This window comes from Leptonotus elevatus, chromosome 1 (genome assembly GCF_054856555.1).
Source record: "Leptonotus elevatus isolate MCC_2025b chromosome 1, RoL_Lele_1.0, whole genome shotgun sequence".
NCBI classification, from domain to species: domain Eukaryota; kingdom Metazoa; phylum Chordata; class Actinopteri; order Syngnathiformes; family Syngnathidae; genus Leptonotus; species Leptonotus elevatus.
This window is the reverse complement of record NC_141239.1, coordinates 56,042,458-56,067,914: the sequence shown is the minus strand read 5'-3', so window position 1 is coordinate 56,067,914 and position 25,457 is coordinate 56,042,458. Positions and strand designations below refer to the sequence as shown.

General features: G+C 40.8%; 3 protein-coding genes across 3 annotated transcripts in view; 2 read left to right on the top strand and 1 right to left on the bottom strand.

Moving 5' to 3' along the window:
* Positions 1 to 3,188, top strand: part of LOC147184722 (serine/threonine-protein phosphatase 4 catalytic subunit B) — a 6,244-nt gene extending 3,056 nt beyond the window's left edge. Inside the window, exons 2-4 of the mRNA XM_086070946.1 lie at positions 24 to 150; positions 340 to 529; positions 2,663 to 3,188. Coding sequence (XP_085927072.1) covers positions 24 to 150; positions 340 to 529; positions 2,663 to 2,792 — 447 coding nt within the window. The 3' untranslated portion in view covers positions 2,793 to 3,188. The remainder of the gene's footprint in view (positions 1 to 23; positions 151 to 339; positions 530 to 2,662) is intronic.
* LOC147184723 (sentrin-specific protease 6-like) lies at positions 538 to 2,653 on the top strand. The gene is given in 2 exon segments (XM_086070962.1): positions 538 to 1,161; positions 1,163 to 2,653. Coding segments are annotated over 2 exon segments (621 nt in total). The 5' UTR covers positions 538 to 880; the 3' UTR covers positions 1,503 to 2,653.
* A 15,019-nt stretch (positions 3,189 to 18,207) lies between the features above and the next one.
* On the bottom strand, positions 18,208 to 25,323 carry LOC147184721 (uncharacterized). Its single transcript, XM_086088598.1, has 4 exons — positions 25,170 to 25,323; positions 24,079 to 24,248; positions 23,818 to 23,928; positions 18,208 to 18,485 (listed from the first exon to the last, which is right to left on the bottom strand). Exons 2-4 carry the CDS (start codon positions 24,238 to 24,240, stop codon positions 18,477 to 18,479), a joined length of 282 nt encoding a protein of 93 aa, XP_085944724.1. The 5' UTR covers positions 24,241 to 24,248; positions 25,170 to 25,323; the 3' UTR covers positions 18,208 to 18,476.
* Positions 25,324 to 25,457: the final 134 nt, after the last annotated feature.

The window sequence follows — 25,457 nt, the reverse complement described above, 5'->3', positions numbered from 1 at the left end:
TTCCGTCCTTTTTGTCCCCTCAGATATTTTGTGTGCATGGAGGCCTATCGCCTTCCATCCAGACACTGGATCAGATCCGAACTATTGACAGAAAACAGGAAGTGCCTCACGATGGACCAATGTGTGACCTCCTTTGGTCAGACCCAGAAGGTATACCAGCAACCTCCTTAGTCAATCAAACATGCTCATAAATTGAATGCAGCTCAATATTTATTTTTCCAATGTATATTTTCAAAGTGCTGCTATTTAGTTATACTATGTAAACATGTGTTTCTCTATACCAAAAGGCAATAATAACCTATCCCAGGTTTTGAAATGTTTTTGTGTCCCTGGTCTCAGACACTACCGGATGGGGTGTGAGTCCTCGAGGTGCTGGCTACCTGTTCGGTAGTGATGTCGTGGCCCAGTTCAATGCTGCCAATGACATTCACATGATTTGCCGAGCACATCAGCTGGTCATGGAGGGCTATAAGTGGCACTTTAACGAAACAGTGCTCACTGTGTGGTCAGCACCCAACTACTGCTACAGGTACAAAGCAAGAGTACTGTAATCTTTCCAATAGGACACCAATTCAGCCATAAATGAATTAATAACCTCTTTCATGCAGAGAAACTACAAACATTGCTTCGTCAAATCCATAAAATGTCACCCCTACTTGTGAGTGAACAAAGCCCATGTTTTTTTCATCATGGTCCGTCTGATAAAGGTTGCAAAGATGTTCACAAAGTTTTTCTTGACGCCATAAAATTGTGAACATTTAAATTCGCCACCCGTTCATCTACTGCTTCTGCCCAGACATCCACTCTTTTCAGAAACTGTAACTTGGAGCCTACGCCTCCTGGAGGCCCTACACCACATGATGCCCTGTCCGAGCAGCACATGCCATCGCATGACTCCACTGCCACCACCAGGGGGCAGGCTGAGCTGCTCTACACCAGCGAGTTGCAGAAAATCCGTATGCATTACGCAGATGAACACAACGCTTTGACGTCTGACGAGCAAAGCTCGAGCCAGGACGAGTTAAGCGATGAGGGCGGCGCGCTGGCAGAAGACACCTCGGCTTCCGACGCCTCGGACTTGGCTTCGGCCTCCGACGCGTCCTCTTGGGCTAGGAAAGCCAACCGCTGCAAACAGCCCTGTACCCTCATCGTGGATTCCCTGCAGGTCCTCGGTGGTCAAAACTCTGAGAGAGTGGGAAGTGCGCAAAGGCAGCCAGCGTACGTTTGGGAAAGACGTCATGAAAGGTTCCAGTCCTCGTGTGCTTCAGCAGGACAACTTCAGCGACTGCGGCGTTTATATCCTGCAGTACGTCGAGAGCTTCTTTGAGAATCCCATCACAAACTTCCATCTGCCCATCAACCTGTCCGAGTGGTTCCCTCAGCAGAGGATGAAGAGCAAACGGCAGGAGATCACCAACCTCATCCTAAGCATCCAAACACGACAGGAAAGCGGACAAGCAGCTGGAAGCCACATCCGCTTCCTTGGAAGAGGTCGACATTGAAGAGACTTCCACTCATGTCAACACGAACCTTCTGCTCAGCCCCTGAACTCAGCCGACACCCCTTTTGGACTTGGATTGTATGCTGCTGACATGCTTCTGCTTCCCAATCTCCCTCCAACACCTTTGTATGAATAAAAGTCCAGCGTTAATGTTGAAAAAAAAAAAGAGGGGAAGAAAAAAAGAGAAATTACATCTGAATAAACATTCTCTCGTTATTATTTTTTTTATTTGAAGTTGGCTCACCAACGTTTCTCTTCGTGGCAGGTTTTGAAAAAGACATAACTCACGACTGGTTGACAAGATATCTTTTCCTTCCACTTTTGTCATATCAGAATTGCGTTTTGCTGAAAGCTATCATGAGCCTAACCTGTGGTAGCTCATAAGTGATTAAAAAAAAAAACACAGGGCAACAACACAGCAAAGAAATGGTGGGGGCGGCATTAACATTAGGGGTGGTCCTCGTCTCGCAACCCAGAGGTTGTGGGTTCGATCCCATGACATTGTGACCGCGTCAAAGTATCCTTGAGCAAGATACTGAACCCCCAGTTGCTCCTGTTGCTGCGTCATCAGTAGGTGAATGAGTAGTCGAATGTAAAGCGCTTGTAAGGTGGAAAAGCGCTATATAAAATGAAGTACCATTTACCGTTAAAGTTCAATGTCAAGTAAGGGGCCACAGATTTTTTCAGGCTCCCATGTTCTTCTGTCTTGCACAGAGCAATTTTCCTCAGTCTGCAATAATTTGGTCACACTACATTGTGCTGTGGCTGCCTTTGAACGTACTTTGTTGCAGACTGTTGCTCAATGTCCTACGCTGCAAAACCAAAACGTTGCGTCTTTTCTAAAATTGCACCTCCTTGTTCATGGCCTTTGAAAAGTAAGCAGTTAATGTCCATTGGGGATGCCTTTATAGTATGTAAGATGCTAAGACATTAAGTTTTAATTTGGTCTGCTTTAAAATGTGATCAATTAATTGCCCTTACCCGTTTCATTTTCAAATGAATGGATGGATTTAAAACTACAGCACTACCTCTGGCTGCCAGGGAGGGACAAAATACAAGTAGAACTTCTGTTTAGCTATTAAAAGCACAAGTTAATGGAAGTGTTTTGTTAATTCATGGCCCAATGCTATCCACACAATCTTTTTCATTTTGCTTATGCAGATGCGGTAACGTGGCTGCCATTTTGGAGCTGGATGAACATTTACAACGAGAGTTCATCATATTTGAAGCAGCACCACAGGAAACGAGAGGCATTCCATCAAAGAAGCCAGTTGCAGACTATTTCCTGTGAAGTCTTGTGAATTGATTTTGCCAATTGGTTCATTCAGAACTCTGTAGTTTGACTGAAAACCCGCAGAGCCCTGGCAATGTCAAAACCATTGGATCATTTTTCTTCTTTCTCTCTATAAATTCAACTACCCTCATGTACTCACTCCACATGTAAGTTTATTTTTAAGATGGCATGTTAGGAGCATTTTTCATTTTTCAGGAAAAAAAAATCACAGGTTTCACAATTTATAATGTGATGTTTGGCAAGCTGGCCAAAGTGAGGCACTGTATTCACTGTTCTTTTCTCATTGGTCCGTTTTAATCTAATCTCTGTAGGTTTATCCATTTTGATATTGTGAAAATAAAAGTTTTGTATTTGTGTTTTTGCTAAATAAAAGGCACTTGTGCACAAGTTTAACTGGCTAGTTGTCACTCACCAGACCAAAGGGTGCGATCTCATATGGGAAAATTTTTCCTGAACATCTTCATGATCAGGCCAATCTAAATACATTTTTACAATCACTGCTTTTCTTTTTAAAGACAATGGTTTTTGTTTACCTTTACTAGTTTCAGCATCAACTGCCGTCTTCCTCAGAAGCTGTCAAACTGACAGTTGTGACGTGTCTTCTTATCAGCTGAATGCTGATGTTTCTGGGTGTAGCCGGTGTGGCAGGACTCTCATATGACACGTCACGCTGACTACGCCCTCATTCGCCTGGTGGTCTATGCGCCCTAAATCTGTTTGCCAACTAACTGACAGTAAAAAAAAAAAAAAAAAAACACGGAGAAAAAAAACGTTGCTGGCTATATTGTTCATCGGGGTCATCATCAAGCAGAGTGGAGCGGGTCATGTCGGGGACAACAATCCTTCAAATGCTCCCCCGAACTGCAATGGTGACTCAGAAGTTTAGCTCAGGACAACTGATTTGCCCTTGTGCACGGGATACTTGATTGCGACGTGGCCAGTTACACACTAACTACATGCTCTAGTTAAGTTTTATAGTGCTATAGGGTGGTATTTGATTTTTAAGTGCCAGCAAATTAAAACACAAGAATGGGGGAAATCGTTTAAGATTCATCGTTTTGAAAAGAGTACAGTATACCCACTTCTCCAGTGACCACTACACCACTGGACAAAATGTACAATGTTCTAACAATTAACAGTTTAACATGAATGAAATTTGCCATTTGTTTTTTGAAATGTGTTTAACAAGTCATATTTTCTTGTTTCATTTTCCACACACGCCATGGAAAAAAATCTTACTCCTAGCTTTATTTACAACCACATAATGTTACGAATATTGTTAAATGTTACTTAAATCCTGGTATTAAACCCCCCACTTATAGACTAAATGTTACGGCTTATATACTAAATGAGTATGTGCTATGCTCTATTCTTCAGGCTGTTTTGTGTGTGATGTTTAAATATCTTATTTTGAAATCAATGCTTTTAATTTGAAAGGCCACTCCGTACTTCTGTTTCCTGTTTCACGACATTCAGCTCATGCATTTATTTTGTTGTTAACTTATCGATGTCCGTCGAAAACAATCTATCCACATTTTGGCTAATTAGGGGCATTGTGGTGCCATGCATCCATGCAGCATACTCTCATACAATGAGAACAGAAGTTGCAATTCTATCTATCTATCTATCTATCTATCTATCTATCTATCTATCTATCTATCTATCTATCTCACAGATTGGGAAGAATTTGTGCCTTTGATTAGTGTTAACCAACCTGTGGGTATGTGCTTCCGCAGCATTTCTGAGTATTGTTTTTTTTTTAAGGACTGTCACTCCCGAAGGCGATGGTAACATCCCGTAAGCATTTAAATGGGATCCTCCATTCACTTTGGTATTAGGGCTAGGCCAGCGATGTTTTAAAAATGAAGCATCTTTTGTACTTAAATGTACAATGGATATCATTCTTCTTGTTGTGTGTTTAGTGTTACAGTTAACTCCAACTGGGGTGTGATTAAATAGCTTAAAGGTAGGGTGACCATATTCCCATTTCCAATAAAAGAGGACTCTTGCCCCGGCCTTGAAATTGTGGTACCTGTCGCAGTTACACAGTGCACTTCACCTCCTATTAGTCATGCTATGCTAACCAGACATTTTCATGAATATATAAAACTTCCGGACGCCCGAACAGGACAGAAGAAAATGGTCTGGCCTCCCAAAATAGGACACATTTGATCAACCTAATAAAGGACACTTGGAGACGGCAGAATCACATTGATTTGCTGGGGGCTAAGTTGCCACAATGGTAACAGTGCATTCAGGGTACTTCCTCAACGTAGGGAACTTGTAAACGCACCGCGACATTAAGCATATTAATTGTTTTCCTTTGATTATTATGTTTTAAAGTTCAAGAGAAGCAAAAATCTAAATCACGATAAAACTTTGATTAATCGTCCAGCCCTAGTTACGTGGTGAAAGCACCATAGTTATGTGGAAATAAAAAAAAGTTTTGTTTTGTTACGATGTAGACTATAGGTGTTGATTGATTTTTATACACATTGGCGTAATAGTTCACATTTATTAAAAAATAAAAACAAAAATAGATAAATTCTAAATCTCCCTTAAAGACATGAAGGGAAAACATACAATATGTAATGTAATAATAAAATAAAGTACAATAAATGAAAAAGACAGAGAAAATTTGTTGATTCTCTATTAGGGAAATAATAGTCCGGTTTCACAGAAAAGGCTTAGGACTAGTCTCAGACTAATATGCTGTTTGAGCTGGCTTAATTTTAAGTCACTTGCATAAAATAGTCATAGAATTAGCCTTTTCTGGTTTAATCAGACAATTACAAGAGTGCGGATTAGAGCTACTCTTTGACCAAATTGAAGATTAAATTAATCCTGCAAGGAGGCAGGTTTAACTTCAGTTTAGTACCGTTAGTGAAAAAGAGTACAGATAGTTTGGGAGCGTGGAGTACTTAAAATATCTAAATGAACAACATCAACTACATAGGCCAGCCAGGCAAATACTTGTGGATAGGAGAAATCAATTGCATCAATTTGATGAAATAACTTTCAGAGATTGCTTTTGTATGTACAAAGGTGATATGTGATCATTGCTACATCTGTGTTGGACAACTTCCTGAAGCAGCAAAACTGTCCTGACGAAAGAAAAGAATGATCGAATGAAGAAATGATGATCCGGCCTTTTTCCATGAATTTTTCTCTCAGCTGTTTGAATTAGCAGCGAACTCTACTATTATTATTGGAGGAGACTTTAACACAGTCTTAAATCCATTAATAGATAATTCTAATAATACAACATGTATAAGACGATTACAATCTACTAAAGTAATAGGGGAAATATGGATGATTTTGGCCTCGTCGACAGCTGGAGACTTAAAAACCCGAATAAGAAGGAATTTACCTTATTTTCCGCTGTGCACCGGTCTTTTTCAAGAATTTATTTTTTTCTTAGAAATAACTCCATTGCTGATAAAACTGTTACAAAAATACATCCTATTATTATTAGCGACCATGCACCAGTCTCCCTTTCCCTACCTTTAAACCACCACCGACATGGCGTTTTAACATCTCACTGCTAAACGACGCAGAATTTGACAAAATTATAAGGAAAGAGTGGGCAGACTTTTTGGAAATAAATGACTCTCCAGACCTATCTCCATCTCTTCTCTGGGAAGCTGGGAAAGCAGTAATTAGAGGTAAAATTATATCATATTCATCTTATAAAAAGAAACAGGATCAAAAATTAGAAAAAGACTTGGAAGACAAAATTAAACAGCTGACGGATGAGTACGCAATAAACCCAAATAACCAAATATGGACTGACTTACAAAATACAAAAATACAGTTAGACGATATGCTAACTAAAAAGACAGAGTTTATAATACAACAATTGAGATACAACAACTTTGAATATAATAACAAATCAGGTACATTTCTTGCAAACCAACTTCAACGCAATCGGGGAAAATAGCTTATAATGGCTATTAAAGGGACAACTGGTGAATGTACACAAGCACCAGAAGAAATTAATAAAAACATTTATAACTATTATCACAACCTATACTCAGAAACTAACAAGCCTAACCCAGAGCATATTGAGGCATTCCTCAGTAGCTTAAATATACCTCAGTTAACTACTGAATATAAAGATATATTAGATGTGCCACTTACTATAAACGAGTTGTACAGTGCTCTAGATAGTATGCCAAATGGCAAAGCACCTGGCCCGGATGGTTATCCAGCTATATTTTTTAAGCACTTCTGGTTAATGCTTGCTCCACTATTCTTAAGAGTAGTAACAGAAATTGAAACTAATGGTCACATACGCCCACACATGAATACAGCAGCAATTAAACTTTTATTAAAGCCAGAAAAAGACCGACTCTTCCATCAAGTTACCGTCCGATTTCACTAATTAACACTGATATTAAAATTATCACTAAGGCTTTCACATCTAGACTAGAAACAGTAATCCCGACAATCATTCATAGTGAGCAAACAGGCTTTATTAAAGATCGCCACTCTACTAATAATATTAGGAGGCTCTTTAACCTTATTAGCATGTCACAGCGGCATGATAAAAAAGCAGTTATTATATCATTGGATGCAGAAAAAGCTTTCGACAAAGTTAACTGGTCCTTCCTCTTTGCTGTTTTAAATAAATTTGGCTTTGGGAAGTCATTTATTCACTGGGTGTCAGTATTATATGATTCTCCTAAAGCTACAGTTACTACTAATGGGATTATATCTCAGAGTTTTACCCTACAGAGAGGCACAAGACAGGGATGTCCACTGTCGCCTTTATTATTTGCAATATTTATTGAACCGCTTGCATTAGTCATACGCCAGGAAAGAAGGATTCAAGGAATTCACTCTGGGGTAACAGAACATAAAATTAATCTATATGCCGATGATATTTTACTTTATTTAGAAAAGCCTGCTATTTTGTTAGGGGAAGTATTTAATTTAATAACTAGAAAATTTTCCGCGGAAATTTTGAATGGGTCTGCTGACTCTTTTAAATGAGCTGAACAGTTTAAAATTCAAACCATTGAAATCGCTCAAGAAATGTGGAAATTAACCATAATCAACAGTATCTTGCTGCCCCTTTAAGAAACATGCACATTCACGCACACACATTTTATTTTAACTAACATTTCAATGAGCTGAACAGTTTAAAATTTAAACCATTGAAATCGGTCAAGCAATGTGGAAGTTAACCATAATCAACATCGAAATAGTCCGACTTCTCCTCGCTTAAAGTGAAAATAAAGGTACTAAATGACACCTTAGCCAAATAAAACTACATTTGTCAGAAAGCAAACCCTTGTCACTACAAAATGTGTGAATTTGATGTCGAGTGAGCAAAGATTGTGGCCATGGTGACGAGTTGAAGTGAAACTTTTGGAAATAGATTTTTTGGTTCCCGTCACTCAAGCCTTATTTAGCCACGCTCTAGCCGATGCAAAAAAGTTAACCAGAGTCAACATCAAATAAAGTATCTTAATGTCCCTTTAAGAAACATGCACATTCACGCACACACATTTGATTTTAACCAACATTTAAATGAGCTGAACAGTTGAAAATTTAAACCATTGAAATCGGTCAAGAAATGTGGAAGTTAACCATAATCAACATCAACTAAAAGTATATTACTGCCCCTTTAAGAAACATGCACATTTACGCACACACATTTGATTTTAAGTAACATTTCTGGGGCTGAACAGTTTAAAATTTAAACCATTGAAATTGGTCAAGAAATGTGGAAGTTAACCATAATCAACAGTATCTTACTGCCCCTTTAAGAAACATGCACATTCACGCACACACATTTGATTTTAACTAACATTTCAATGAGCTGAACAGTTTAAAATTTAAACCATTGAAATAGGTCAAGAAATGTGGAAGTTAACCATAATCAACATCAACTAAAAGTATCTTACTGCCCCTTTAGAAACATGCACATTCACGCACCAATAGACGTCACGCACCAACATTCCATTGATTTTGTATGGGATACGCTCACCTCAAACAAAAGCCTCTCACGACTTAACGGTTGAAGATGCAGATTCCAGAAATGACTCGTTAGAACGGCAAGGGTTTGGGGAACGCGAGCATGTTCTCAGTTTTTTAATCGGATGAAAAATGACCAAATGAGAGCAGGTTGAAAACTTATGATTGATCGAAAATGAAGAGGGGAAAAACGGCGAAATTAACATGGAGGAGATAGGCGTGAAAGTCCGACTTCTCCTCGCTTAAAGTGAAAATAAAGGTACTAAATGACACCTTAGCCAAATAAAACTTAGTTTTTCAGAAAGCAGACCCTTGTCACTACAAAATGTGTGAATTTGATGTCTAGTGAGCAAAGATTGTGGCCATGGTGACGAGTTGAAGTGAAACTTTTGGAAATAGATTTTTTGGTTCCCATCACTGAAGCCTTAATTAGTCACGCTCTAAAAAGGCTACTTTCACCCCTTCGCTCACTGTCTTTGAACCCGCACAGGGGGGAGAGCTTTCATTCCTTATTTATTTTTTTGACACTGAGCTAAAGATGGGAAAAATTCCAACAAAATGAGCTAAAATTCATATCGATTGGTTAACATATGCGCGCGCAGCGTGTCTTGGAAAAAGGTGCTTGTTTGGAGTTGATCTGTTTCGGTTTCCCATTCATTCCTATGGGACTTTTTTTGGGAATAGCGTCGCCATGGTAACTGGGAATTCCTAGAAAAATAATAGCGCAGCGAGTCAGATCGAGCCGCATTGTTTGATACCTCATTTGTCCCGGTGCGATCTACGGTACGGGCCGCATTTTTGCGGAAAATAATAAACCCTTTTTCCCTTTTTCTAGGATAGTAATATGTGCCTGCTTGCTCCACTTAGCAGGCCCATAATAAACCCTTTTTTCTAGGATAGTAATATAGGTAGAAGTGCTGTCGGGAAAAGCAAAAGATTAGTCTATCTACTCTTCAGAAAAGTAAATAAAGTAAAAAAAAAAGTAAAGTAAGCGACATAATCCAATGATTTCCGCCACCCTGACTGCCTGGTGGAAGGCACTAGAAATTACAAAAGCCCAAGTGGAGCCCTGTGGGCTTTCTCCCCTATGGCATAACCCCGACTTTCAAATTAACAACCAATCGTTTTATTTGGGTGTGGGAGCAGAAAGGAATTACACATCTCCACCATCTCTTCTCAGATAATATGTTTATATCATATACATCCTTGCTCCAAAAATACAAAATAAAAAACGGAAATTTTTTACATTATTTGCAAGTTAAAAGTATGATAAAGAAACAAATTCCAACACTTCAGGGTACGCTCCAACCGCCTGTTTTAGCTAAAGATATTACCAAGCTTTCTCCGACCAAAACAAAAAAACTCTCAAAAATATATAAGTTACTTTCATATACTGATAAAACGTCTTTACCCATCTCGAAATGGGAAACAGACTTGTCTATAGCTCCGGAATCTGACTTTTGGATTCAAGTTTGTGAAAACGTTTTTAAAATGACAAAACACACAAATTTACAACTTATCCAATATAAAATTATTCATAGAACATACATTACTCAATATATGATGAAAAAAATGGGACTCTCAGACTCCGACATTTGTCTCCAGTGTTAACATTGTTAACATTTTTTACTGTTTCAATTTATATTTTAACCGTTTTGAATGTAGTTATAGCTGTGTAGTAATAAGAAAACAGTTAATTCAAATTTACTCAATGTATAGTGTCTTTGTTTTAGTCCCTGGGAAAGGAATGTCTAATAAGGTTTATGTTCTTATCTATAAAGGGGTATATGTTTAGAAGAGTGCAAGACTGTTCATAAATCATCAGGTCAAGAGGTCAAGAAAGGAAAGACTAATTATTTTCCTACATCTGGAGTGGACCAAGATACAAGCTGAAGATTTATTATCTGTTTTTTGTATTTCACTCTTCCCACAAGGACAGGAGACAGGGGGGGGGGGGGTGACTATTTTCTGTAAACACTGTTTTTGTATAAGTTGGGATGAGTCCAGAAGGAGGGACATTTAGGAACAACTGCTGATTCAGTGGGGTCCTTTATGACTTCAGAAATTTCTGAATAAAATCTCTTGCAAGAAAGCCTCTTCACAGATCTCAACATTGAGTTTTATTTTAACACGCAAGAAAAAAAGAACGTTTTCTATCACTAACCAGCTCCAATATATCATTTTATGGGCACAACCCAACAGAGATACTAACTGTTGGCTGGAACTCGAACAGAAGGATTGTAATAACCTCAGACTTCTAGATTTACTCTTTATTACAACATCGATTAAGCGACATAATTGCTTTAAAAACCCAATGATTTCCGCCACCCTGACTGCCTGGTGGAAGGCACTAGAAATTACAAAAGCCCAAGTGGAGCCCTGTGGGCTTTCTCCCCTATGGCATAACCCCGACTTTCAACTTAACAACCAATCGTTTTATTTAGGTGTGTGGGAGCAGAAAGGAATTACACATCTCCACCATCTCTTCTCAGATAATATGTTTATATCATATACATCCTTGCTCCAAAAATACAAAATAAAAAACGGAAATTTTTAATTATCTGCAAGTTAAAAGTATGATAAAGAAACAAATTCCAACACTTCGGGGTACGCTCCAACCGCCTGTTTTAGCTAAAGATATTACCAAGCTTTCTCCGACAACAAAAAAACTCTCAAAAATATATAAGTTACTTTCATATACTGATAAAACGTCTTTACCCATCTCGAAATGGGAAACAGACTTGTCTATAGCTCCGGAATCTGACTTTTGGATTCAAGTTTGTGAAAACATTTTTAAAATGACAAAACACACAAATTTATAACTTATCCAATATAAAATTATTCATAGAACATACATTACTCAATATATGATGAAGAAAATGGGACTCTCAGACTCCGACATTTGTCTCCAGTGTTTACAAGACACTACAGACACTTATTTTCATGCTTTATGGTTATGTACTCCGGTTATGTATTTCTGGACTAAAGTCTTAGAAAAACTTTCCGCTGTCTTGGACTGTAGGATACCGTTCTCTCCAAACTTGTGTTCGCTAGGTGACTTAACAACAACTGACTTACCACATAAACAATTTCAATCTACACTTGTAGCCCTTACTATCGCAAAAAAAACAATTCTTGTTAACTGGAAAAATAAACAAACTCTGAATATCGACCAATGGTCTAACCTCCTCATAAATCACATCTTAATGGAAAAAATATCTGCCTCAAATAAAAACCAAATGTCAAAATTTAAAGAAACATGGTCTCCGTATATAGAATTTCCCGGGGCTGGGGGTCGGGGGCTGGGGGGCTGCCGGTTGGTCGGGGTGGGGTCGGGGGGGGCTTTATTGGGGAGGGGGTGCTGGGGGTGTCTGGGGGCGGCTGGGGCTGGGTTTGGGGTGGATGGGGGTCATGGGGGGAGCGGGGGCTGTGGACCGGTGGGGTGCCTGGCGGGCCTGCAGTGCCCCGTCCTGCTGCGTTGGGTTGGGGGTGCGGGCCGTGTTGGGGTGGGGGGCGCTCCTGCTCCTGGTTTGCTCTCCGGCCGGTGGCCCTGGCGGGGCCCGGGGGTCGTCCTTTGGCGCTGCCGCGGCCTGGGGGGCCCTGAGGTGTTGCGCTTGCTCTGTCCTGGCAGGGGTCGACGGCTCTCCTCTTTGGTGGAGATTTTCATGCATGCCAGATCCACCACACCAGCATCTATCGAAACTCAGACACAATCTGCTTCCTCCTCAGGTCATTGAATCGGTGGAGGCTGGTGTCTGTGGATCTCACTCTGCTTCGTTTGTCCTTCCTTCCTTTCCTCAGTCTCTCCTTTGGTCTCTTGAGGTCTCCCTGATTTTTGGGATTTGTTGGAATTTATATGTTTCTGGAGTTGGTGAGGAATTCTGGTTGGTGGCCCGGTGGGTGGTGTCTGGCCGGTGCTGGATTTCACTTTCCTTTGTTTTCTTTGGTCCCCTCGGGTCTCCTGACAGCGGTGTTCGGTTTAGGTGAACGGTATGGGATTTTTTCTAATAGGTTTTTGGTGAGCTAATGAATACACACATACTCGCACGCACGCACGCACGCACATACACATACACATACACAAACACAAACACATACTCACCCACATACCAAAAAATAAAAAAATAAAATAAAATAAAGAGTCTCGTGCTCTATCGACTGAGCTAACTGGGATTCTACAGGTTCAGTACTGTTTGCGAATATGTAGACAAGGCTATGACAAAGACTAGACAAGATATCCCACAAAAAGGGCAACCTCCCAATGTAAGGCTCGAACCCAAGACCCTGAGATTAAGAGAAGGAAAAAAATAAAAAAAATAAAAGGAAAATGTAAAGGACATTCAAAAAAGAATGATTTTGTGTCAGTAGGAAATGATTCGGCAGACAAGGCGGCAAAACAAGCGGCGGGTTACAGCCCAACACTACAATTGATGGTGAGCGAAGGTGAATTAGGAGAAGGACAAGAAATAACCACAGAAACAATTAAGCTGTGGCAGGAGAAGGCCAATCCGGAAGAACAAAGTGTGTGGCTGTCAAAAGGAGGACAAAAGGATGGAGCAGGTATATGGCAGAAACAAGGTAAATATATCCCATCGCAGAAACAATTAAAAAACCTGATTTCTGAAGCCCATGGATTGTGCCATGTTGGCACAGAGGAAATATTGAGACGACACCTTACATGAGACAAATTGTTAAAAGTGAACTGCAGGACTGCAGTGTTTGCAATAAATTTAACAGTATGCCTAAATCTAAACCTCCTCCGGGCACTCACGATCCAGAAGTGACTGCCCCGGGACAGGTAATTTCAATGGATTTTACTGACATGATACAGGGATGTGATTTTTCCGCTAATTCGCGGAATTCCGCTTTTTTTTTATCTCCAAAAATAAAATTTTACAATTTTTTAAGTGGTAAAAAATCCGATTTCGTCTCTCTACAGCATTCCATTTTTGTGTTTCCGTAACTGAAATTAAATGGATCTTGCGATTGGCTGAAGTCTCCGTGTTGACCAATAAACGCGCTTGTTATAAAGGCATAGGAGTATGCCATTGTTTGTTGACCAATAAACGCGCTTGTTATAAAGGCATAGGAGTATGCCATTGTTCATTTCTCACACGTTTTTGCCGGTTGTTTAAAGAAAGATGTCCGTGATCGAACGCAAAGATGCTCCGCGAGTTAAGGAAATTGACAAGATCGTAAAAAAAAAGTTTCGATGGGACTGGTTAGAGAAGGATATATCTACAAATGTTGGAAAGAAGACTGTGACGAATTTGTTCAGTGACTTTATTCGGAAGATCGATCGTGCCGGGAAAGCGCTTTGCATTTGGTGCCATGATACCATTGACTATGGTGGGAGAGGTTTCAAAGCTCTTGAAAGTCACGCAAAGAGCAAAAAACACGTGAAAGAACTCCAGTCAAGAAAAACAAATTATTCCATCGCTGGAAGTTTCGGTGCCCAAACGAAAACTCCAAAACTTTACGGCCTCCGTCCCTTATTGACATCACAATCGGAAGCGATAATAGAGAGACGTGATCCACCCCAACAACCTGTACCAGTTGCTGATAGAGTCGTGAATTTTGAGGTAGGTGGTAAACTTTTCAAATTAATCGAAATCAAATTTTCGAACACCCAAATGAGCAAGGCTGCCTCAAGAAGAACCATCAAAGCTGCACAGAAGCAGGCTAGAAAGACCCATTCCAAAGCAATGAAGTCTAGGAGGAAGTGAATGGATTGTGCTCAAGAATGAACACTTGTATAATCCTATAAATATGTTGAATGTTTTAATGAGTAGAAAATAGAAAAACATTATTTATGTGTTAACTTAGTAATCACATTAGTTAGATATGATGATATTCTCAGTGATAGTTTTTAAAAGCAAAGGCAGTCCAATGTTTTTGAATGTGACTGATTTTGAGTTGACTAAAACTGCAATTTTATATGGGATAGTTCAATATACATTGAAAATGTATGCTGTTGTTTTGTCTATTTCTTTGTCATCTGAGTGCATTGAAAGTACTTAAAAACACGGAAAACCTAGCTGGGTGCCCGCGGCCCCCAGACCCCCGGCTAAATTTTCAGATAATTTCACTTTGGTCAAATCACATTCCTGATGATAAGACCAGTGGAAGGATAACGATATTTGTTGGTGATTGTGGACTCCTTTTCCGGATGGCCTGAGGCATATCAATGCAAATCTGAAACAGCAGAGATCGTGGTAAAACATTTGATTAATCATTACATACCATCACATGGGTTTCCCAGAAAAATTAGATCAGACAATGGAACCCATTTCAGAAATAAACATCTACAAGAAGTAGAAAAAGCATTGTGGCTAAGACATACATTCAGGTCAGTATATCATCCACAATCCCAAGGACAGGTTGAGCGAATGAATAGAAATATTAAAGAAAAATTAGCTAAAGCACTGGCCTTGTCAAATTTGAATTGGCTACAAGCTCTTCCTATTGCATTAATGAATGTGCGAATGTCACTAAACTCAGCCAAAGGCTGGACTCTGTTTGAAGGTCACAAAAACAGACCATTTCCGGCTCCTATGGCACCGCTGGGTGAGTCGCACATTGCAGGACCTCCAGTACTCAAACAGTTAGCATCTACGTTCTCCAAGCTAACAAAAAAGTGGCCAGATGCTCCTTTAGAAATAAATGATTGTGAATATGTGTGGTTAAAAGTGACTAAAAGAAAATGGTCTGCCCCTAGATGGACCGGACCCCACAAGGTCACGGAGAGAATGTCTTGTGCAGTGCGCTTGCATAAAAAGGGGGACATGTGGTACCACATCTCATCTACCAGGCCCGCCGGATCCGCCTCTGGCTCAGCGATCCCACCACCTGCGGACCACCGGACCACCCGACCTGAGGGCCACAACTGCTGATCCAGTGCAGTGTCGAGCTGCCTCCTATGAGGACATCATTCAACGCAGATTGAGTCAAGTGCCCTTTTTCTGGGCATCATTTCACAACGATTGAGTCACATTTTTGGAAGATAATCCCGGTGACCAATCCTTGCATCTCTGGCAGTTGACCGGGGTCCTGGCAAAAAACTAACTTCTCTCCAAACTTGTGTTTGCTAGGTTACTTAACAACAACGGATTTACCACATAAACAATTTCAATCTGCACTTGTTGCCCTTACTATCGCAAAAAAAACAATTCTTGTTAACTGGAAAAATAAACAAACTCTGAATATCGACCAATGGTCTAACCTCCTCATAAATCACATTTTAATGTAAAAAATATCTGCCTCAAATAAAAACCAAATATCAAAATTTATAGGAACATGGTCTACGTATATAGAATATTTTAACCTAAATCTGGTTACTTAATTCTGCCTGTTAGCGAGAGCCACCGCCGCGATAACTTACATTGATGTTTCTGTATTTGGCAATTTGTAACTAATGGTTGTGTTTTTATAGTCGGGAACCCAGTTGCTGCCAACAGGATCGAGCAGATTCACCTCCAATGGGCACTAAGGGTTAATATTCGGATTCACTGCATGCCAGTGGGTTAATTCTATAGGTGCTGTCCCCCCCCTGGCTGGGCGTGGGCGGGTCTGCCCCTCTGTTGGCTGCTGGGTGGCGGCTGCGTCTTGGCCGTTCCCTGGGTCTCTTGGGGGGTGCTGCATTGCGGGGCTCTCCCTGGTGTCCAGGGCGGCGCCGCTCCGGCGCGGTCCATCGCTCTGGGCCCGGAGTCGCGGTTCGGGGCCTGTGGGCTGTCGGGGTGCCCCGTGGTTCCCTTTGCTACCTCTCCCTCCTCGCCTCTCCCCACCCATCCTCCGCCTCCCTGTCCCTTCTCCCGTGTCACCCTTCCTCCTCCTCTCCCACTCTCTCTGCGGCCCTGCCGCTGCCCCTTGCCCTTCTTGCCGTCTCCTTCCCCCTCCCCTGTCCGCCTTCCTTCCCCTCCCCTGGGCCGGGGGCTCCATCCGTGGCCCGGGTCTCGGCGCTCCGGGGGCCGGGAGGGTAGGGGGGTTTGGTGTTGTGCCCGCCCTGCTCCGGTGGACCTCCTGGCACCTCGGGCGGGCCCCAGTATCCGGGGGGCGAGCCCTATCGCCCCACCGGGCTGGACCCATATGCCCGCCGGGGTCCCGGTGGGGTGGGTGGGGGTTTGGTGGGCGGGTGCGCCTCCTGCCCTCGCCCGGTTGGGGGGGGGGGGGGGGCGCTGGTCGCTCCTCTTAACTCGTCGGGGGTGGTGCCATCGGTTGGGGCAGACCGCAGTATAGAGCAGTACTGCGGTCCCCTGTCCGTGTCCCCGCCGCGCCCCCGCCCCCCATTTATTTTTTTAATGCACCACATACACTCACTGACATGCCTGGGAGGCGGGTGGATCGGAGCGTGGGGATATCATTTCCCTCTGGTCCGGTTCACCTGCTCCTAATTTTAATGCACCACACACACACACTTGTATATACACTGGGTGGGGTCACATTCAAGGTTTAGGGGTAGAGTTTGCCAGTCGGCGAGCTGCCTGTGTGCGGGGGGTCCCTGGGAGCTGGGGCTCCCTGGGAGCTGCCGGTTGGTGGTGGTGGGGGTGGGGGGGTGCTGGGGGTGGGGGGTGGCTGGGGCTGGGTTGGGGTGGATGGCGGGGGTCGATGGGGGGCGGGGGGTCGTGGGGGAGCGGGGGCTGTGGACCGGTGGGGTGCCTGGCGGGCCTGCAGTGCCCCGTCCTGCTGCGTTGGGGGCGCGGGCCGTGTTGGGGTGGGGGGCGCTCCCGATCCTGCTCCTGGGTTTGCTCTCTGGCTGGTGGCCCCTCAGGTCATTGAATCGGTGGAGGCTGGTGTCTGTGGATCTCACTCTGCTTCGTCTGTCCTTCCTTCCTTTCCTCAGTCTCTCCTTTGGTCTCTTGAGGTCTCCCTGATTTGTTGGAATTTAGATGTTTCTGGGGTTGGTGAAGGACTCTGGTTGGTGGCCCGTTGGGTGGTATCTGGTCGGTGCTGGATTTCACTTTCCTTTCTTTTTTTTGGTCCTTCCTCAGGTCTCCTGACGGTGGTGTTCGGTTTAGGTGAACGGTATGGGATTTTTTAATAGGTTTTTGGTGAACTAATGAATACATTCACACTCACACGCACGCACACACGCACATACACATACTCACCCACATACAAAATAATTTAAAAAACAATTTTTTTTAAAAGAGAGCAATGATGATGACATGTCAAATCGGTAAAATTACAGAATGAACAATACTGAGCTCTCCAAAAAAAAAGAAAAGAATGATCCAGGTGTTCCCATCGTGGTGGCAGAAAAACCGAGGATTTACACTCAGAGCTCCTTTCAAGTTGCAGCACTTCAGTTATAAAATATGTTTTTAAACCATAACATGATTGGTTATGGCTTGTTTTTGCATTAATTGTGTTTGTGATGTACACATATATAAATAACATGCTGAAAAATTAAATGACAAAACTAAACCAAGGCTTAAGTGAGAAAAAAATATATATTTTCACAATGTATTTCATTACACAGCTTTCTCATACATCTCTGCTAATTTCATATTCAATGTGTCGAATTCTCATTTTCATGTCTTTCATATATTTCATTTTCTGCTCACGAACTTCCAAGGCTATCTTTTCATGCATGGACATCCTTCTTGGTCTCAGCTGGAAGGCAGCATCTTCTTCCAGGGATGCCATAGCAGATGTGGAGGATTCACAGTCTTTGTGTAATGGCTCCTTCACAAGGGTTAGTCATTTCCTCTGGGAAAACATCAGTGTTAGAAAAACGTCCTTAGAATAAATTAAAAAATAATGGGAGAGACAGACAGTGGGATAATCTGTATTTACAAGTGCTAACTAATTTGGGTTCAGTTTTTCTTGTCCACTGTCCAAATGTTTATTTATCTGGTTTCTTCTACAGAGTATACCATTCAATGTAAGAAAGCAATGTCACGAAATGTTATGGCATTTGCGAGATCCTAACAGACATGTCTCACCTGCAGTTATTTGCATTGAATTCATTGCAAATGGCAGCCCAAACACTCCTCTTATGTTCAATGGCAGCAGTATGGCATTTACTTTCAATAACAGCATGGTTTCCCACAACTTCTTTCTGTAGAGTTTTTTTTCCCGTACTATAGTTTTTTTAACGTGTTCTTATTCTTTCAGCCATGCTTTAGGGCCAGAATTTCCTCCATCAAAGCTGTCCTGAATTCCATTTCAGGTTTTCATGAGCACAATTCTCATTTAAGATTACTCCAGGACTCCATAGTCTAGGGCCAACTAAGACAAATTTAAGACACACTCATGCAAGCCACTTAAATGACCTAGTTTAAGTAATCTGATTTAGGCCTAGTCTTGGTTTGATATAAGCCTTATGTGTGAAACCGGACCATTGAGTATTTATACATAAGCACAGGGATGGGAAAGTTCGGTCCTAGAGAGCCGCAGTCCTGCATGTTTTCGTCGTTTTCTGCCTCCAACCCAGGTGTTTCAAATCATCAACTCTTAATTACGTTCTACAGGAGCCTCTCAGCTGTGTTCGAGGAGGGAGACTTAAAAAACATGCAGGACTGCGGCTCTCTCGGACCAAACTTGCCTACCCCTGCATAAGCATTAAGTTTAACCTAAAAACTGTTTTGCTGTTCAATAAACATCAGTAAAAGGCACTGTAGACTCACATCCAATCAATGGGCGATATAGTGGTTGTAAAACTTCTTTTTAAAGGTCCCATAGTATGAAAATGCACTTTAGTGGGGTTTTCTATCAATAATATGCATTCCTGGCCTGTTTACAATCCAACCAGGTATGAAAAAAGTCAGTCCGCGAATTCTTTAGCTTTCTCCTCCTTTCTAAAATGTGTGCTTCAAACAGGTAGATTAAACTTCCGTGACTTAGTGACGTCAAAAAGACACGGAAGTGCACTTGACCCAGCCCCCTCGGGTTAGTGGCACCACCTCTGGTAAAGGTTTGTCACGCCTACTGAAATTCGAGAAGCTGGCTGCGCCTTTCTTTTTCTCTCCCTGCTCGCAAATGCTCCGTGGAGAGGGGAAACATTGATCAGGAAAAAGTCATTTTTCCTTTGTCCCAAGTCTTTGAGAAGACAGTGGATTAATTTTATTTTTGAAGGACGTGTACTGACATCATTTCTCAAAGGACTGTTTTGTTAGTGAAAGCCTGCTCAGAGCTGGATTTGCAACATGTTTAAACATAATGGATCAGTCCCAACAGTGTGACATGACTGCAAATGACTGCTTCCTATCTTTTCTAATAAGAGATGTGCACCTTCTACCATATTACTGGTGTATTTTTAGTGCCTAAAGTGGGAGCTACAGACGGTGGTTGGATAATATAAAGCGGTTGCGTATTGTTTTGTCAAGATACAATCCGCGGTGGTTAATTTGCCGTGACTGGCAACTCGCCACCGAGTTGACATGACTTTGTGATGCTAACCGGCCGCTAAGTGGTCTCGACGAGACGGCTTGCACGTTGCGACCGCGCAGTATATATATACACACACACATATATATATATATATATATATATATATATATATATATATATACACACACACATATATATATACACACACACACACACACATATATATATATATATATATACACACACATATATATATATATATATATATATATGTGTGTGTGTGTATATATATATATATATAAATATATGTGTGTGTGTATATATATATACTGCGCGGTCGCAACGTGCAAGCCGTATATATACACACACACACATATATATATACATACATATACTCATATACATATACGTACATATACTCATATACACATACATACATACATATATATGTGCACATACATACATACATATATATGCACATATATATGTACACATACATACATATATGTATATATATATATATACATATATACATAAATGTATACATACATACATATATATATATGTATACATACATACATACATACATATATATATGTATACATAGATACATACATATATATGTATACATACATACATATATATGTATACATACATACATACATATATATGTATACATACATACATACATACATATATATGTATACATACATACATACATATATATGTATACATACATACATATATATGTATACATACATACATACATACATACATATATATATATATGTATATGTATATGTATATATATATATATATATATATATATATATATATATATATATATATATATATATATCCAAATTACTATTTTTAGAACAGCGCACTGCCCATGTGAACACGGGAAGGGGAATGTATTTGTACAAGCATAAACTTGTGAACTGACTCGCTATTTCACCTTAAATATCCTTAACAGACGTATTATGGTTACAACAAACCTCTGCTGCTTTGGTTGCTTTGGTGTCTGCCGCTTATTGTGATTGAATGACGGGAGTTTCCAAGGGAATGTCGACTCTGGGTTTAAGCATGTAAACTGCTGGGATTTATGAGAAAAATGTCACCAAAGACACCTATATGTGCTCTCTACATTTTATCGGTGGAAATGGGCCAGCAGCTGAAAATCCAGATCCAATATGAGCGACTGCAGTGTTTGTGTGCAGGTATGTTTATCGTCTACTTTCTCAGTGCTAGCTTTGCTAGTTGCTACAACATGCTAGCTGCTATACATCATGGTGAATTGTAAATGCACCAAAAAGACCTTGAGTTTACCTACAAAAGGCCACTGCTGCTTAGATGTGAACATTAATATAAAGTATCAGCGTGATCTCACTTCAAGTACTACAGTAATTTCTGGACTATAAGCCGCTACTTTTTTCACTTGCATTTGACCCTGCAGCTAATACAAAGGTGCAGCTTATCCATCAGATCACAATGAGGCGCACTATAAAGGAAGCACAAGAGCGTCAGGCAGAGCAAAACAAACCAAGGGAGCCCAAATACAGTAGGAGAGACAGAATGAGAGAGAGACACAATTTGTGCCTTCATTATGGAAAAGAAAGTAGAGGGAATCCGGTGCGGTATCACCCAAATTTAGCAAGAGTGGCTTATAGTCAGGTGCACCTTATAGTCCAGAAATTACTGTAGTTTTTGAAGACATACATTTTTTAAGTGCAGGGGCTGCCTCAACTCAACTATGACAACACAATGGCCCAGGTAAAAAGGAAATAGGCCTACTGTACATTCTAGACAGAAAGTAACGGCCCAAAGGTAGGCTTCACATCTTCATGTGAAAATCATGACTTTAATATGTTTTGTTTTTGTGAAAATTAGCGACCAATATGAGATTAACAGCTAGCTAGACCGCACCGGAGTGCCAGCTATCATCATACAATAAATCTTACCTTTCTACTAAAACTGCTCTCTTTCCGCCCACTTTGAGGTTGCAGCATGTCAACCACCGTTTAAGCTGTTCCAAAGTGTGTTTGTTGATTGAACCATGATGAAATTTCACGCATGGGACATCGTTCTCTTCCAAAATGATTTGTATGCGTGTGTCGCCACTCTGTTAGTTTGTACGACAGTTCAGACCTTATGCATATTAATGAGAAAATGTGACATAATTTGAGATCAACCCAATAAGAATGCTTTAGAACAGTTTGGATTATTTGAAATAGCTTCAAGAGGTAGTGAACCCCCCAAAATTTTAATCACAAGAATATGTTCTACACAGCCCCACTAATTTAAGTATGGTATTTGGTTACCTAATACACTGTTTCTCAAATTTTGCTGCTCAACTCATATTCCACTAAGGCAATATTAGGTCAGTGGTTCTCAACCGCGGTCCTCGAGTACCCCTATCCAGCCTGTTTTCCATGTCTCCCCAGCTAACACAGCTGAGGATCATTATCAGGCTTCATGCAGAGCTTGCTGATTATTTGAAACACATGTGTTGCTTGTGGGAGACATGGAAAACAGGCTGGATAGGGGTACTCGAGGACCGCGGTTGAGAATCACTGACCTAATATTGCCTTAGTGGAATATGAGTTGAGCAGCAAAATCCAGCAGTTTTAATCAATATCAGAAGGCGGCTATTTTGCCACTTGCTGTCGAGTGAAAATGACATAGTTTCTCAGGTCTCAGGTAACAAACAATCACAGCTCAGCTTCAGAAAACAGGTGAGCTGTGAATGGTCGCTGCCTGAACCCTGAGCAACTGTGATGTCATCTTCAGTCGGCAGCAAGTGGCAAAATGGCCGCCCCTGATATGGATAAAAACAGGTGGATTTCGCTGCAAAGCTAAAATTCCACAAATATAATATTAATCCGAATGTCATGTTTAGACTAGTGAGGTCATATATAATATTGTCAAGAAATGTATATGGTTGACTTCCCCTTTAAAACTTTGCCTTTTCCCAAGACTGACAGTTTGCCAAGGGTAGGAATAATTTTGGACGTGCCATTTGTTGTTGAAATGCAAATAAGAGCTGAGATGTATTTATTTTTTCCCACAGTGATGCTTTTTGTACAACATCCTGTTATGTTCTGGGAAACAAATGTGTCATTTCAAGAATAAATTGCTAGTTGGATACAAGAAACATTAAATAAAGAAAATCTAGCATTTACGTTCTAAATACGACACACATTGACACACGAAATGGAACAATATATATGCAAAACAGGTAGCCATAACCCACCTGGAACTCATCTGGGAAAAGTGTTGTTGTGGTACATTTGCATTCTTAAACAATATATTTACAGTTGAGCCGCACTATTTAGGGCTGGCCTGCAAATAATAAAAATCTGTGTATAATTGACGTCAATTATTTTAAGTTATATACCGGTAATATGTTTTAATGTATGATTTTATTGATCCGGCCCACTTGGTAACATATTTTCCTCCATGTGGCCCCTGAGCTAATATGAATTTGACACCCCTGCTCTATCCTCTCTTTTCTTATTTTCTATAGATCCCCTCTTAAACCTCGTTGCCTGATTGAAATTTTTATTAACTAGCCATCAAAATGCAAACGACCACAGAAGTAGCATAAAAAACTCCACTGCGCCACAGTAATACTGTTCCGGCATAAAAGGGATACACATCACTTAGCAGCCGAACAGGACGTGTTTTACAAATAAAAAGGAAAACTTACAATATTTGTACTGACATACTCAGGCTCCATCCAGTTTTGAAGGTTATTGATGGTGTAGTGTAGCTCATTGGTCACAATGTCAATTTCAGACAGAATGGCCTCAAACTTGGGCTAGTAGGAAAAGAGCATTGAAGAAAAATCAGAAAGAAAAATCACCATTAAAAACATAATGTAGATGTATGTTTGTCATACAGTATGTATTTGTACAATATGTATAATGCATTTGCATAAGTTCATATTATGCAAATGTAGGAATATTACCTTGCAAAGATCCCTGTGCAATGCTTTCAAAATATCCTCCTCATTCTCTTGGATCATGGACCTTAGTTTAGAAAGCTGAACACAACGAAACTCCTGCGATATTGTGATGCCGGAACGAAAAGTCAAACGTAATCGGTCCACAATTTCACTCCTGCTGTCCATTCTTTCACCTAAAACACAACAACAAAATCAGTGCTTCTTACAATATACAATGGTTATCACTAAAAATGAATGCAGCTATTGAGAATGTGTAAACCTAGGCCATGTGCAAATGGAAACAGAGCCAGCTTCGTTCAATCTCAATGTCCCTAATTATTGGAGTACCAAAGCTCCAAATCTATTTCGGCACAATTTCAGGAAAAGCATCAATGTTTAATGCCTAACGCACCCATCTGCATGAATAACTTTGTGATGACCTGAAGCATAAGCTCCACCGCAAATCTTCCTTCACTGATTGTGTTAAATTACTCGTTATTGTTGCAAACTAATCTTCTTCACGGATTCTTCTTATTTTTGTGCTCGGGCCTGTTCTCTGTTTTTTTGGTGACTCCCTGAAGAAGCTGCGCTACTGTGCCACTTCTGACTTGGCATATACAGCATTATAGTGTCTTGTGGACACAATTGTTTCCTGAAACGATTCAATGCACTGAAAAAGAAAACACTAAATGAACTTAACATATTATATATTTATACATATATTTAGTCAATATTTAGTTTTCGATCAATTTAAAAAGATTCAATTGTTGTTACATTATTATCATTTTTTAAACTATTTTTTTTTTTATTTGGACACTCTTGTGGGATGACTGGACACATGAATCAATTCAAGTTTAGAAAATAGCTGTAACAAACGTGTAAACCACTGTGTGTGTCTTTCTCCAAGGAATGTACTGGATCGATTTAGGCTTTAGAACTTCATCCACCACCACCCCTAACTATCCAAAGCGAAACTAAAAAATCATTTCCACGCAGGTACTAATTCTCAAATTGCCCAAACAAGCCAGCCGTTTGTATTTGGTTATAATGAAGTTTGTTTAAATTGATTCAGATCGAACAGATACCCTTGAATAAACATAGGATATTTCACCAACCTGTTCGGGGGACTTCAACGCCCTTATAGTACTTTGCATCCGCCGTTTATGAAGCACAAAACGCCGATGATGGTTAATTATACGGGGTATTGTAGTTCTATTGAAGAACATGGCGTGGAAGGACGTCTTTTGCGTGTGGGTGTGTGTGTGAGTGTGTGTGGGGGTGGTGGGGAGGGGGGGGGGGGTGCGTGCGTGTGCGGGCGGGGTATGTGTGTGTGGGGGGGGGGGGTAAATCTTGAAAAACAAGTCTTGCAATTTGTAAAACATCGGTGTCGATCTGAAAAACTC

Bases quoted from the DNA above. Each gene is read 5' to 3' on its own strand.
- LOC147184721 (XM_086088598.1), bottom strand. From the start codon at position 24,240: ATGGACAGCAGGAGTGAAATTGTGGACCGATTACGTTTGACTTTTCGT. The intron at 23,929-24,078 runs GTAATATTCCTA...TTTTCCTACTAG, and splicing joins TGCACAGGGATCTTTGCAAG to CCCAAGTTTGAGGCCATTCT.